Source organism: Symsagittifera roscoffensis, chromosome 4 (assembly GCF_963678635.1).
Source record: "Symsagittifera roscoffensis chromosome 4, txSymRosc1.1, whole genome shotgun sequence".
Lineage (NCBI taxonomy): Eukaryota > Metazoa > Xenacoelomorpha > Acoela > Convolutidae > Symsagittifera > Symsagittifera roscoffensis.
In genome coordinates, this window is record NC_087065.1 from 42,897,321 (window position 1) to 42,913,009 (window position 15,689).

At 34.4% G+C, this 15,689-nt stretch overlaps 2 protein-coding genes across 2 annotated transcripts; both read left to right on the top strand.

The window, feature by feature from the left end:
- Positions 1–424: 424 nt before the first annotated feature.
- On the top strand, positions 425–955 carry LOC134844892 (protein transport protein Sec24A-like). The gene has a single exon (XM_063861719.1). The coding sequence runs from the start codon at positions 425–427 to the stop codon at positions 953–955; it is 531 nt and encodes a 176-aa protein (XP_063717789.1).
- Positions 956–8,067: 7,112 nt separating this feature from the next.
- On the top strand, positions 8,068–11,831 carry LOC134845144 (uncharacterized). Its single transcript, XM_063862021.1, has 7 exons — positions 8,068–8,289; positions 8,505–8,732; positions 9,054–9,377; positions 9,743–9,886; positions 10,065–10,256; positions 11,216–11,468; positions 11,590–11,831. Exons 1-7 carry the CDS (start codon positions 8,161–8,163, stop codon positions 11,739–11,741), a joined length of 1,422 nt encoding a protein of 473 aa, XP_063718091.1. The 5' UTR covers positions 8,068–8,160; the 3' UTR covers positions 11,742–11,831.
- The last annotated feature ends 3,858 nt before the right edge of the window (positions 11,832–15,689 follow it).

The following is a 15,689-nucleotide window of genomic DNA, read 5'->3' on the forward strand; positions in this document are numbered from 1 at the left end:
CTTTTGTCACGTGTCTTGTTTTTTTCATTAAAAATAGTTATTTTTTCAAATAACACTAAAACTCGTTTAAAATCACGTCCTTATTTAGATCTAGTATTTTCTCGAGGGGGATATCTCAAGGGACATAATTTTGCACGCCGAGACATTTGGACTCTCGATAATGTTTTTTTCAACATTATCTCAATAACTTTTTTTCTTGATTACTTATATAGATATATTTTTTTTCCAGATTACCTAATTTGTACCAATGATGCTGTTTAGTCAGTTTTCTATAAATTCTGATGCTGATTGATTCTCTATGTCTGGTGAGGGGAAGGGATTTTTTTCATAATGAAGGAAACAAATGATAGAAAAAAAATAGAAACAAAAAGTAAGGGTATAGATCCAACAAAAAATAACTTCTGAACATATAATAACTTCAGATATGCATATGATTTACCCTCCAATGTACCCAGTACACAATATTCATCTACAGCCTCTAATGGGATCTGATCCAAACGAGACGCCCACCAACGCCAACCAGGAGACCGTGTTCAGCTTCGCAGAGGGAAAGATCCCCCAGCCTCCCCAACTTCAGTTGTCAGCAGAGAGTCTGTCTCGTGACGGGGCATACCTTCTGGACAAGGGCACCCAGATGATCCTTTTGGTGCGAAGTCACGTATCAATGAACTGGTGCATGAAGGTCCTGGACCTTCCGAATCCCACTGGCATACCATCTGGAGGATTGAAGTCGCTGCCTGAGTTAGACAACACTGTGTCAAATGCCCTCAGAGCTTTCATATTCCACTTGCTGGACTCGAGGCCAAACCACGCACCCATCCTAATACTCAGAGACGATGACCCCAGCAAGGCTCTGTTTTTTGAGAGCCTGGTAGATGACAGAACTGACGGCAGCTCATCCTACGTCGAATTCCTGCAACACATTAACGGCTCAATTGAGAAGATGAAGAAGTAACCCTATCGCTCCCCCTCAAAAAACCAGTTCCGGCTGACTGAAGTGTAATTTAAGATGATGTGACCAGCCACTGATTACGAGCAGGTTAATTCGAAACATAAAATGGTGCTATGGATCATTTCGCGGTTTATAGGTTTTCACTATGTAATCAATCCTTCATTTAAATCCTTACTTGTTGTATTTCACGCCAAGGAATTGTGCTCGAAAAAATTTATTTGAGCTCTAAATTTATTTTAAAAAGCTAATAATCCAGTTTAAGATGGAGTAATGATGTTAAAATGTTGTTCAGTTAAGAGGAGCGAATAAATAAATTGAAATTTCCTTGGATATTCGATAATTAAAGTAGCAATTATCTTTATATAATCAATGACAAGCAAACTGTGCTCGGTAGTGTATTGTTCGATTCTCAAAAAAAATTTTTTAGTACTATTTATTCCAAGCAAAGGATAAGGACGTTTTCGATCACAAAGTTTTTCTTATTGCACTTCATAGAGCTGCTTTGTCGTGTTCTCGCTAGTGTCTGCGAAGCAAAGCTTATTTTATGTTTTTAATGACTATGATTTATTCTATTAAGAGTTGATGAACGTATTTCAGACTTATATAGGTCTCGATCATTTTTTTCTAAAAAAGTCTTATAATTTGTTCAGGCTTTGTTAAAAGGAGGGTTAATTCCACTATCGATCAGCAAAATTATAAAAGTCACATGATCGACTTCTAATTTCGAAAGTGAAATTTAATTATTGAATTTTCCAGCGGAATAAAAGTTTTACCTATTGATTCAGTTTTCTCAAATTAGGTTAAATTTATCAAAGAAGTTTTTATTATCGTTCTGAAAATTCACAGAGCTTTAAGGCATTGCGCTATTTGATTATCGTAAACCGAAGATCAGTTAGCTTCTAAAATTAATCCATTTTTGTTTTGATTTGTTCAATGTAAAACTATTAACCGATTTCGGCAATTTTTCATCACCGAATTGATATTCATCACCAAATTGATAATGAACAACACTCTAATAGAGCTTAAATTCTTGACATTCGTTTTCATTTAAACCAACTAGAATCAACATTGAATAACCCAACCCTTCTTTCGCTTTTCAGACAAATGTCTTTCTGGTTTTGTGAAGTTAACATAACTAGCTTCTAACTATCCGAAGAAACACCAATTTTGAACAACGAACGCGCGCTAGTCGAGGGAGCTTAAATAACCGTGAATAATTTCCACTTCTGAAGAGCAAAAAAAGTAGGTGCTACAAAGAACTAAAAAGGTAAATGAGAGAGTTTCAAAAGTCGTAAACGCTCTATCGGAAAAAGACATATCACAGATTCAGTGGCATTACCTGGCTATTTACTGCTTTTTTAATTGCTTGACTGTTAGTGGAATTTTGTTTGACGTGAGAACATTTCCCTGGATCAAAGTCGAGCTGTACACTGCAAGGAAACTTATGGTAGATATCTTCCAGCACATGCACAGTCTGTCGCCCAATTGACATCTAGGTGTGTTAAAATAGCGTTTGCTGACTAGTAATTTAAAGAAAAGCAATAGCATAACCTTATTGAACAAAATTTAGACAAAACATTTTCCTTTTTGCAGCTTTTTTAAAAGTTCATTGATGTGACTAAAGGTTATGGCGATAATTCTAGATCTGATACTTTTTGTGATCTTTTGAAAAATAGCTTGAAAGTTCTACTAAGCCAGCTTAAAATAACAGTAATAGCTTTGCTCTTTCCCCCTTTTTTCAAAAATTATCTTTAGTGGTGTGCACAGGTTTTTTTAAGAGTGGTCGACAAAGCGAAAGTTGAAGTAGAACAGTTAACGTATATTTGATATAATTACAGGTTCAATTATTTCAGCTCTATCGAAAAAAGACATATCACAGATTCAGTGGCATTACCTGGCTATTTACTGCTTTTTTATTGCTGGACTGCTAGTGGTTTTTTGACTGACGTGAGAACATTTCTCTGGATCAAAGTCGAGCTGTACACTGCAAGGAAACTTATGGTAGATATCTTCCAGCACATGCACAAACTGTCGCCCAATTGACATCTAGATTCGTTAAAATAGCGTTTGCTGAAAAGTAAGTTAAAGAAAAGCAAGTGCATAACCTTATTTAACAAGATTTAGACAAAACCTTTTCCTTTCTGCAGCTTTTTTTTAAAGTTCATTGATGTGACTACAGGTTATGGCGATAATTCCAGATCTGATACGTTTTTGTGATCTTTTGAAAAATAGCTTGAAAATTTTACTAAGCCAGCTTAAAATAACTGTAATAGCTTTGCCCTTTCCCCTTTTTTTTCAAAAATTATCTTTAGTGGTGTGCACAGGTTTTTTTAAGAGTGGTCGACAAAGCGAAAGTTGAGGTAGAACAGTTAACGTATATTTGATATAATTACACTTTCAATTATTTCAGCTCTATCGGAAAAAGACATATCACAGATTCAGTGGCATTACCTGGCTATTTACTGCTTTTTTTTATTTCTTGACTGCTAGTGGATTTTTGTCTGACGTGAGAACATTTCTCTGGATCAAAGTCGAGCTGTACACTGCAAGGAAACGTATGGTAGATATCTTCCAGCACATGCACAATCTGTCGCCCAATTGACATCTAGGTGCGTTAAAATAGCGTTTGCTGACTTTTAAGTTGAAGAAAAGCAAGTGCATAACCCTATTGAACAAAATTTAGACAAAACCTATTCCTTTTTGCAGCTTTTTCTTAAAAGTTCATTGATGTGACTACAGGTTATGGCGATAATTCTAGATCTGATACTTCTTTGTGATCTTTTGAAAAATAGCTTGAAAGTTCTACTAAGCCAGCATAAAATAACAGTAATAGCTTTGCCCTTTCCCCTTTTTTTCAAAAATTATCTTAAGTGGTGTGCACAGGTTTTTTTAAGAGTGGTCGACAAAGCGATAGTTGAGGTAGAACAGTTAACATATATTTGATGTAATTACAGGTTCAATTATTTCAGCTCTATCGGAAAAAGACATATCACAGATTCAGTGGCATTACCTGGCTATTTTCTGCTTTTTTTTATTGCTTGACTGCTAGTGGATTTTTGTTTGACGTGAGAACATTTCTCTGCATCCAATTCGAGCTGTACACTGCAAGGAAACTTATTGTAGATATCTTCCAGCGCATGCACAATCTGTCGCCCAATTGACATCGAGGTGCGTTAAAATAGCGTTTGCTGACAAGTAAGTTAAAGAAAAGCAAGTGCATAACCTTATTGAACAAAATTTAGACAAAACCTATTCCTTTTGGCAGCTTTTTTTAGAAGTTCATTGATGTGACTAAAGGTAATGGAGATAATTCTAGATCTGATACTTTTTTGTGATCCTTTGAAAAATAGCTTGAAAGTTCTACTAAGCCAGCTTAAAATAACAGTAATAGCTTTGCCCTTTCCCCTTTTTTTCAAAAATTATCTTTAGTGGTGTGCAAATGTTTTTTTACGAGTGGTCGATAAAGCGAAAGTTGAGGTAGAACAGTTAACGTATATTTGATATAATTACATGTTCAATTATTTCAGCTAAATTGACGTCCCGAATTGAGCTTACCGTAAGCAATAGTAGTAACAGCGATCGCCGTCAAAACTTTAGCATTAGCTATGGATGCCCGATGGAAAGAGCTTGTGGGTGCGATAGCAGATGGGCCAACTCGTGAAGTCGTGAGTAAAATAATAACCGAGGTGGAAGAAAGTAAGTCAGAAATTCTATCAAAATACGGGGAACTTAAAGATTTTGTTGATGAGTTAGATATTCGAGTGCGACAACAAGAGCGCTATACATCAAAGGATTCCATAATTGTCGACAATCCCCCGTTTGATCCGCGTGATGAGAGGAAATTTTTAAGTAATGTGATACATTTTTTGGACAAATATCTCAAAGTCAAGATTTCGGGCAGTAGTTTGAAAGCTTTCCATATACTACCGAACAAATATTTGGATAGAAACATTATGCCTTCAGTCATAATCAAATTCATTTATTTCAATGACAAGTTTGAAGCCTACAAGAACCGGCGAAAACTAAAGTATGATGATCACAAAAATCCAATCAATGGTAAAACAATTTGGGTGAAAGAGCGGTTGCCTCCATTGGATGCTTATGTGAAACGCTTGGCCGAGAGCAGAGGTTTTGTAACGACAACTCATAATTGTGCTGTGTCGGTTGTTTGTGACACAAGTTCCGGGAGGCAGAGATTTATACAAGTCAATAATGAAAAAGACTTGAATGCATTGAAAAATCCAAGAGTTAAGGAAATGCAAAGAAATGATGGGCGTCAGTTTAGTAACCAAAAGGATGCAGTGCAGAAGAAGCGCCAACTGAGTGGTGGAAACCAGAAAGATATGTTTGGTTCAATGTCATCAGAAAAAAAAGTTTATCGAGAAAACTCGACAAAAAATGCTTAACCTGTCAACTTGTGACACAAAAAGAAAATTAAACTCAACACAAAAAATTTGTAGCAAAATTAAACTCTTCTTGTGACACAAAAAGAAAAAATTAAACTCAACTCAACTGAACTGAAAGATTGAATGAAACTTTCTTGTGAATTTTTGTTTTGGCTGTTACCTTGATTGATAACTTTGACACAAGAGCAAATCTTAAACAAAAACACTTCTCATCAAGACTTTTTAAAACGTTCCAACAGTTTCTTTTTTCTTCCTTTCTGCTAGTCTTTCCTGGTAGTTGTAAAACTAATAAAATACATATTTTTAACAGTTTACTGTGAATTTTGTAGCAATCGGTAGCAAAAGTTTTTTCCGTCAACAAATTTATCACAGCCAAAAGTTTAGTGTTGCGATTTCCGTGGCTTTTAAATATTTAAATGACTTTTTCTTTGCAGCAGATCTGATGAGGGTTCAGCCGAACATGGGAAAAAAAGATTTGATTTGCTGCGACTTCCGCGGTGATCAGATTTTAAAAAAATTTTGATACTCAAGAAGAATTCTAAAACCAGACTCAGAACAGATTTCAGATGAAAAGCTTGCTGCGATTTTCGCGGCAGCCTGAAACTTCTTAGTCAAATTCTTAGTCAAAAGTCCTTAGTCAAACTAGAAAGCATAATCAAAAATTAATTACGTATTGTACTTTGTTGCGACTTTCGCGACTATCTACTGCCAACTAGTTGATAGAATTCAATAAATTGAATTTATAAGATGCTGGTAAGCCTAAATTGTTTTACGAAAGACTTTTTTCACGCTTAAGCTATGTAGTTTTTTGCAATGGTTAAGAATTATCTATATATTTTTAATTTTATGCGGAATACAAGCAGCAGACTCTCCATAAGAGTCACTTTTCAATGGTCTCACTTTTGTGAAAAATATGTTGGAGAAAACGGCGAATTAGGAGTGAATAGCTTGCTGCGACTTGCGCGGCGATCCCAAACTGAGCAAGCTTTAAGTCAAATTAGAAAGCATAATGAAAAACTAATTACAAGATATATAGGTGTGTTGCGACTACCGCGACCAAATCTTTAAAAAAAAACATTCCTCATCACGACTTTTTTAAATGGTCCAACAGTTTCTTTGTTTCTTCTTTTTCCTTCCTTTCTGCTATGCATTCCTGGTATTTGTAAAACTCATAAAACACATATTTTTAACAGTTTACTGTGAATTTTGTAGCAATCGATAGCAAAAGTTTTTTCCGTCAACAACTTCATCACAGCCAAAAGTTTAGTGCTGCGATTTCCGTGGCTTTTAGATATTTGAATGACATTTTCTTTGCGGCAGACCTGATGAGGGTACAGCGGAACAAGGGAAAAAAATTTGATTTGCTGCGACTTCCGCGGTGATCAGTTTCTTAAAAAATTTCGATACTCAAGAAAAATTTTAAAACCAGACGCAGAACAGATTTTAGATGAAAAGCTTGCTGCGATTTTCGCGGCAGCCTGAAATTTCTTAATCAAATTCTTAGTGAAAAGTCCTTATTCAAGTTAGAAAGCATAATCAAAAATTAATTACGAATTGTAGTTTGTTGCGACTTTTGCGACCATCTACTGTCAACTAGTTGATAAAATTAAATAAATTGAATTTATAAGATGCTGGTAAGCCTAAATTGTTTTAAATCAACTATTGTTGCTTGCATAAGATCTACTCATCTGATCTCTGAATGTGTGTTGATTTTATTAGTTTTGTTCTTCGACAACTAATCAGCTATTCGGACCGGTCTAAATTATGAAGCCGCCTCTTTTTCGTATGATGAGTGTTGTCTTTAGGTCTCCATGTAGTTGGAGCTTCATCTCCTTCCAGTTTTTCCCTCCCCTTTGATTTGTTTCTGAAATTCGATTTAACTCTTCTTTCGCTTTTCAGACAAATGTCTTTCTGATTTTGTAAAGTTAATATAACTAGCTTCTAACTATCCAAATAAAAACCGATTTTGAACAACGAACGCGCGCTAGTCGAAGGAGTTTAAATTACCGTGAATAAGTTCCACTTCTGGAGAGCAAAAAAGTAGGCGCTACAAAGAACTAAAAAAGTAAATGAGAGAGTTTCAAAAGTCGTAAACGCTCTATCGGAAAAAGACATATCACAGATTCAGTGGCATAACCTGGCAATTTACTGCTTTTTTTGTTGCTTGACTGCTAGTGGAATTTTGTCTGACGTGAGAACATTTCTCTGGATCAAAGTCGAGCTGTACACTGCAAGGAAACTTATGGTAGATATCTTCCAGCACATGCACAATCTGTCGCCCAATTGACATCTAGATTCGTGAAAATAGCGTTTGCTGACAAGTAAGTTAAAGAAAAGCAAGTGCATAACCTTATTGAACAAGATTTAGACAAAACCTATTCCTTTTTGCCGCTTTTTTTAGAAGTTCATTGATGTGACTACAGGTTATGGCGATAATTCTAGATCTGATACTTTTTTGCGATCTTTTGAAAAATAGCTTGAAAGTTCTACTAAGCCAGCTTAAATTAACAGTGTTAGCATTGCCCTTTCCCCTTTTTTTCAAAAATTATCCTTAGTGGTGTGCCCAGGTTTTTTAAGAGTGGTCGACAAAGCGAAAGTTGAGGTAGAATAGTTAACGTATATTTGGTATAATTACAGGTTCAATTATTTCAGCTCTATCGGAAAATATCACAGATTCAGTGGCATTACCTGACTATTTGCTGCTTTTTTGCTTGACTGCTGGTGGATTTTTGTCTGACTTGAGAACATTTCTCTGGATCAAAGATTTCAGATTGCTTGCTATTTATCAAAAACTTTATCAGAATGAGTTTATCAAAAACGTTTGTTATTACCCATCAGCCTAGAACCCAGGCGACTCCTCTGCTTGACACTAGCAACTCTGTCAGCAAAAGTTCGGTCAACAATGTAATCGATGAACCTGTCTTACCAGAGGTTAGTCGATGATTGAACATAATTATCAAATATTCAAAAAAATTAGCTTCCGACTTTCTAAGCAAAGTTTTTTTTTATCTCTAACCTAAAATACAACAATTAATCATCAACTAAAAACTTTAGGAATTCCAGCTAACTCTCACAGGAATTTGCAAGGAATTTCTTAAACAGTTTCTAGTTTGTTTTTAATATTTTCTCATTGATTTTTTCTGTAGGGTTCACAGAAAGCAAATAATACCGAGAATGTCAGTCAACTACCCCAGAGAAGAACCCGAGGGAAAAAAGAGGAACAGCAAAATGTGCTAATAGTCGAGAGAATTGCTAAGCAAAAACTGCAAGACCGTTTTTGGTTAATTTACGTGAACGATGACAACACAGCGTCTGTAATAAGCGTTCTCCACAGTGGAATACAAATGAGCTATTCTGAAAGACAGTGCGCTGACGTGAGCAAGTTTTCAATACCTTTCATTTTTTATTTTTTCTATGCCAAGTTTATAGCAAAGGTCCTTATAAGCTTGTTGATTCAATTTTTTTGCTATGTGCTAGTTGAGATAAACTGCTTGAACAGCATCTTTTTAAAATTATTGCTGTTGAGAGCTGATTGCATATTTGAGTTAACAAATTTGTAATAGTTTTAGATTTCATCATTAACAGACATGTAATAGGTCTTTTATTTAAAGCTTTGCAATCTGGAAACAAAATTTGTCTCAACAAAATACAAGTTGAAACATAATTTCCATGTTTTTGCATTTTATTTTGCTTAGCTTATGACTGAAATTGAGGTGAAAGTTGGTACCGAAACTTACTCTGCATCAATTCGAGCCATTGGAGGCGAAACTTATTGTAACAATTGCTTGGCGGAACTGTCGGCATTTATGGTTGAGTGGGCAGATCTAGGACTGCCAGGAGTTCCGAATCAATGTTTTGTCGAGCAGCAAGATGAAAACCCTGATAAAGAGAATGCCCATCAAATGCTTGACGAAAGTAACATCGAAAACATAGATGAAGAAGTTCTCAATTTGACACCTGAAGATGTGTCTTCATACTTCGGAAAAAGTGACATTACACGAAGTCCCTTGGCTAGCACGGTTAGATACATTTTTTTCGACGTTTCCTAGTTTAGTTTCGAGTTTCTTGGTTTCAGTTTTTGATTAAAATGCTGAAAAAACAAATAGATTAAAAAATAACTTGGAACCCACCAGAAAGTTTTCTAATTTTCATTAAGTTTCTTTGAATCTTTGTTGTTCCTTAATGCACAAAAAACCAAGAGTGGAAATTGAAACACATGAAATGAATCAGTTTAGGAGAAAGGTGAGAAATCGAATATACATTGCAATTTTTGTCATCAGATAAGTTTCTTGCTCTTTCTCATTTTTTTCTCAGCCTACCATCTTTTTTTATAAAAAAGAATGTGCCTGTTCCCTGCTTCAAGCTCATTTGTTTTATTTGTTAGGTTAACACAGCTAATAGAACTCTGCCACTCCTGAATAACTCAGGAAATATTAAACGAAAAACATCAACTCCTTATGCACTGCCAAAACCGAAGAAGAATTTGATCAGTTATGAACAAGCTGGAAAAGGTGTCACAGTCATTCAGGTAATTAGTGCTTTTTTCAGAAAAGTTTTCCAATTAAATAAGAATTGAAAATTTTTTCACTGATCGATCTGTTCAATCTTTTTCGAAGACGAACTAAATTTGTAATGCAAACCGCTTAAGTGCAAAGAATATTAGTTCAAACTACTACTCAGGGAAAAATCATTTTGTTTTCTTGTAGTCGACTGATCAGAATGGAGCACAACAAGGATTATCAAAAGTTGTGGTTCAGCTTCAGGAAACTGTTGGGTGTTTACAGTCAACAACCCAAAAGTTAACTACTGCTACAACAGTTTTGTGCAAAAGCCTAGACACTTTGGTTTCGCGAAATCTAGAAGAGATGACAAAACTGGCCAAGGTTATGAAACAAGTGGTAAGATTTGCTTTATTCCTCAAAGAACGGTTTTGCTAAAAACCCAGCATCTCTGATCCCAGCTTCATTGATCCAGTTTTCTAAATTGGTTTAGGTTCAAGAAAAAAATTTGAAAATAATAGCTTGCTGTCAAAATCACAAAAGCTGCAATCTTAAAAACATTTTTTTGTCAAAATTAGAAAATTGAAAAAAGTTTAAAACTCTTCAATCCGTTTTTTTGTTTCAGTTTTGCGTTTCTGGTGGTAAAAGTAAAAAAAATATGACTTTTTGAACAGTTTACTGTGAATTTTAAAGAAATCGGTAGCAAAAAACTTTTTTCGTGAACAAATTTATCTAAAGAATTTTTAAAACTTAAGAGCTGCGATTTCCGCGGCTACTAATTACTTAATGATTTTTTGTGCAGGAGAATTGATGAGGGTTCACAACAAGAGAATAACTAGAAGGTCTGGTTTTCTGCGATTTTCGTGGTAATCAGGATTAAAAAAAGATCGAATCGATACTAAAAATTAATTTTAAAACCAGATTCAGAACAGATTTCAGATGAAAGGCTTGCTGCGATTTCCGCGGCAGTCTGAAATTTAGCAAGTTCTTAGTCAGATTAGAGAGCATAATCAAAAAACAATTACAAATTGTTGAAGTGTGTTGCGACTTTCGCGACCAACTACTGCTAACTTCTTGATAGCATTAAATTACTCAATCTCAAACTAGCGATCATTTGTTTCAGAAATGATAAACAACGTGAACTACTACTTTTGATAAAGGATTTTCGTTTTTGTTTTCCCAGTAAAAGTTGCCCAATGATCCAGTCTTTTAAAATGGTTTAGGTTCATAGAAAACCCTAAAAGAATAACTTTCTCTAAAAATCAAAAAGGCTGCAACCTAAAAAACTTTTTTTTTCAAAATGCCAAAATTTAAAAAAGTTTTCTATGCTTCCTCAAATTAAGTTAAGATTTTTTTAGGGTGACTCACAAGAACGTATGGGTTTTTTGAATCAACAAGCCCCCGATGAGCTTGATAACTTGCAAAAAATAGAGCATAATGGAATAAATCTTGTAAGTGTGAAAGGATCAACGCCGAACTTATGGGGTCGTGCAGTTGCAAGAGTTCTGTTCAGTGACAAAGAACTCGAGGACTATGTTCTGGAGCCAGGGCGAATTGACCGGAATACTCGAGCTGAGTTTCCGTCCCCAACTAGAATTGATAAATTGAAAAGTGAGTAAAACAACAATGAGCAAATTTATGGTAGATATTTTTAACCCTTGCAATTTTGAGTGCATTTTCTTGTTGTTTGCTGAAAAAATTTAAAAATATATAAACGTTTGTTTGGTTTTAGCTGCATGTGGAGTTCGCTGGTCTATGTGTAACCGACCGCAAGTTGCCTTTCATCAAATGAAAGAAGGTTTCAACGCAGTTGGGGTTGAGAACAAATCCAAGCGAGCTTTGTTCGCAAGAAAGCAGGAAATTGAAGGAAATAAAAGCATGTGATCATTTGGTGCTATAACGCATGTGCATTTTATTTAATTTTGAGCAAAATTAAATTCCTCAGGCTTCTCCAAAAAGTTGCAGATAATTGTTTTGCTGCCTTTGTCTTGATTTATTTTTATTTCAGACCGTTTCACTTTCTCTGAATTATATTGCTGTATTACTATATATATGTAGTATAAAATTAAGTTTGAAATTGTGAGAAATTGGTGTCGCCAAACATGAGTAATTTGGTTGGTTTTGTCTGTTCGTTAACCGGTTCTTTCTAATTCAATTGTTGGCTTTCATGAGCGAAATGCCGATGCATTTGAAAGAAGACATTCAAATATTATTGAAATGGTTACTGTTCTTTTTGTTCCGTATGCACAGTAAACATTTGGTGCTATAACGCATCTGCATTTTATTTAATTTTGAGCAAAATTAAATGCATCAGGCTTCTCCAAAAAGTTGCAGATAATTGATTTTATGCCTTTGTCTTGATTTATATTTATTTCAGACCGTTCCACTTTCTCCGAATTATATTGCTGTATTACTATATATATGTAGTATAAAATTAAATTTGAAATTGTGAGAAATTGGTGTCGCCAAACGTGACTAATTTGGTTGGTTTTGTCTGTTCGTTAACCGGTTCTTTCTAATTCAATTGTTGGCTTTCATGAGCGAAATGCCGATGCATTTGAAAGAAGACATTCAAATATTATTGAAATGGTTACTGTTCTTTTTGTTCCGTTTGCACAGTAATATTTGGTGCTAAAACGCATGTGCATTTTATTTAATTTTGAGCAAAATTAAATTCCTCAGGCTTCTACAAAAAGTTGCAGATAATTGTTTTGCTGCCTTTGTCTTGATTTATATTTATTTCAGACCGTTTCACTTTCTCTGAATTATATTGCTGTATTACTATATATATGTAGTATAAAATTAAGTTTGAAATTGTGAGAAATTGGTGTCGCCAAACATGAGTAATTTGGTTGGTTTTGTCTGTTCGTTAACCGGTTCTTTCTAATTCAATTGTTGGCTTTCATGAGCGAAATGCCGATGCATTTGAAAGAAGACATTCAAATATTATTGAAATGGTTACTGTTCTTTTTGTTCCGTATGCACAGTAAACATTTGGTGCTATAACGCATCTGCATTTTATTTAATTTTGAGCAAAATTAAATGCATCAGGCTTCTCCAAAAAGTTGCAGATAATTGATTTTATGCCTTTGTCTTGATTTATATTTATTTCAGACCGTTCCACTTTCTCTGAATTATATTGCTGTATTACTATATATATGTAGTATAAAATTAAATTTGAAATTGTGAGAAATTGGTGTCGCCAAACGTGACTAATTTGGTTGGTTTTGTCTGTTCGTTAACCGGTTCTTTCTAATTCAATTGTTGGCTTTCATGAGTGAAATGCCGATGCATTTGAAAGAAGACATTCAAATATTATTGAAATGGTTACTGTTCTTTTTGTTCCGTTTGCACAGTAAACATTTGGTGCTAAAACGCATGTGCATTTTATTTAATTTTGAGCAAAATTAAATTCCTCAGGCTTCTCCAAAAAGTTGCAGATAATTGTTTTGCTGCCTTTGTCTTGATTTATATTTATTTCAGACCGTTCCACTTTCTCTGAATTATATTGCTGTATTACTATATATATGTAGTATAAAATTAAATTTGAAATTGTGAGAAATTGGTGTCGCCAAACGTGACTAATTTGGTTGATGTTGTCTGTTCGTCAGTTAAGTAACCAAAAGATTGCAGTGCAGAAGAAGCGCCAACTGAGTGGTGGAAACCAGAAAGACATGTTTGGTTCAATGTCATCAGAAAAAAAAGTTTATCGAGAAAACTCGACAAAAAATGCTCAACCTGTCAACTTTTGACACGAAAAGAAAAAAATTAAACTCAACGTTAATTGAAAGATTGAATGAAACTTTCTTGTGAATTTTTGTTTTGGCTGTTACCTTGATTGATAATTTTGACACAAGAGCAAATCTCAAAAAAAACACTTCTCATCACGACTTTTTAAAACGTTCCAACAGTTTCTTTTTTGTTTCTTTCTGCTAGTCATTCCTGGTAGTTGTAAAACTAATAAAATACATATTTTTATTAGTTTACTGTGAATTTTGTAGCAATCGGTAGCAAACGTTTTTTCCGTCAACAAATTTATCACAGCCAAAAGTTTAGTGTTGCGATTTCCGTGGCTTTTAAATATTTAAATGACTTTTTCTTTGCAGCAAATCTGATGAGGGTTCAGCCGAACATGGGAAAAAAAGATTTGATTTACTGCGACTTCAGCGGTGATCAGATTTTAAAAAAATTTTGATACTCAAGAAGAATTTTAAAACCAGACTCAGAACAGATTTCAGATGAAAAGCTTGCTGCGATTTTCGCGGCAGCCTGGAACTTAGCAAGTCCTTAGTCAAATTAGAAAGTATAGTCAAAAAGTTATTACGAATTGTAGTGTGTTGCGATTTTCGCGACGATCTACTGTCAACTAGTTAATAGCATTAAATAAATCGATTTTATAAGGTGCTGGTAAGCCTAAATTGTTTTACGAAAGAATTTTTTCACGCTTGAGCTATGTCGGTCATTTATTGCAATGGTCAAGAATATACATACATATATACATACATATACATATATACATACATACATAAATTCATACATAACGATATATACAGACTTATATATAGATATATACATATATTTACATATATACATACATATACATATATACATACATATACATATATACATACATATACATATATACATGCATATACATATATACATACATTTACTTATATACATTAATATACATACATATACATATATACATACATATGCATATATACATCATATACATATAAACATACATATACATATATACATACATAAACATGAATACAAACATATACATATATACATGTATACGTACATATACCTATATACATACATATACATATATACATACATATACATATATACATACATATACATATATACATACATACATACATATACAAATATACATACATTTACATATATACACACATATACATATATACATACATATGGTTTTTCATTGGCCTTATTGGCCTTATTACGGTTTCGACCAGCGAAATAAGTAATGTGCGTGTATTGTTGAAAATATATATATTTTTTACTGTTCTCGGCTTTGGTTTTGCTTTTTATAAGCTTAATAGGTTTAGGTTTTTCTGATATCAGCTTACTGGCCTCATTTTGGTTCATTTGAGGGGCAAATAAAGACTTTTGAGTTTTTGTGAGTTTTGAGGATGAGGGGACTCTTATTGATAGATCTAGTTTTGCCGACATTGATGATTTCGTTCAATGTTTTTTTTGTTCTGTATCCCAAATGGTGCGAAGCGTGCAATTTTTTTGGGGGCTAATTGCGTTCCTATCTTTTGTTGTATATCAAGTAGTGCGAAGCCCCGCATCGTCTCCGTTATACTTGGTTTGTTTTTACAGAAAGGAAAGTAACGTGTTCGTTGTTTGGTTTCTTAGCTCAATCGATGTATATCATTTGAAAGTCTTCCAGGTTATTGATGGATCGAAAAGTAGACTGGAAAACGCTCGCCCACTGCGACGGCCAGGCGGTAAAATTGGCGGTTGAGTATGGTGGGTTGAAAGCAGAAAGAGTTTTGATCTTGCAGTCGCGCCGCATTTTTGATAAAACATGTCAAGAAAATGAAGTTTGGCGCAACTGTTATGAATTATGTTGTAAAGCCTACCGTGACTTGGAAGGCAGTTTCAAAATTGTACACGACAGATATGGTGGATATAAGTTGATTTATTGTGGCAAAGATAAAGTTACAGCCGGAACGTTGTTCAAAAAAACCCCCATAGGTTTCATAACACCTGTTCCCGAAGACTTTTCCTGTTCCTTATCTGTTATGGAAAAATCGTCAAATGGGAAATTAAATCTAATGCTGGGTCCCT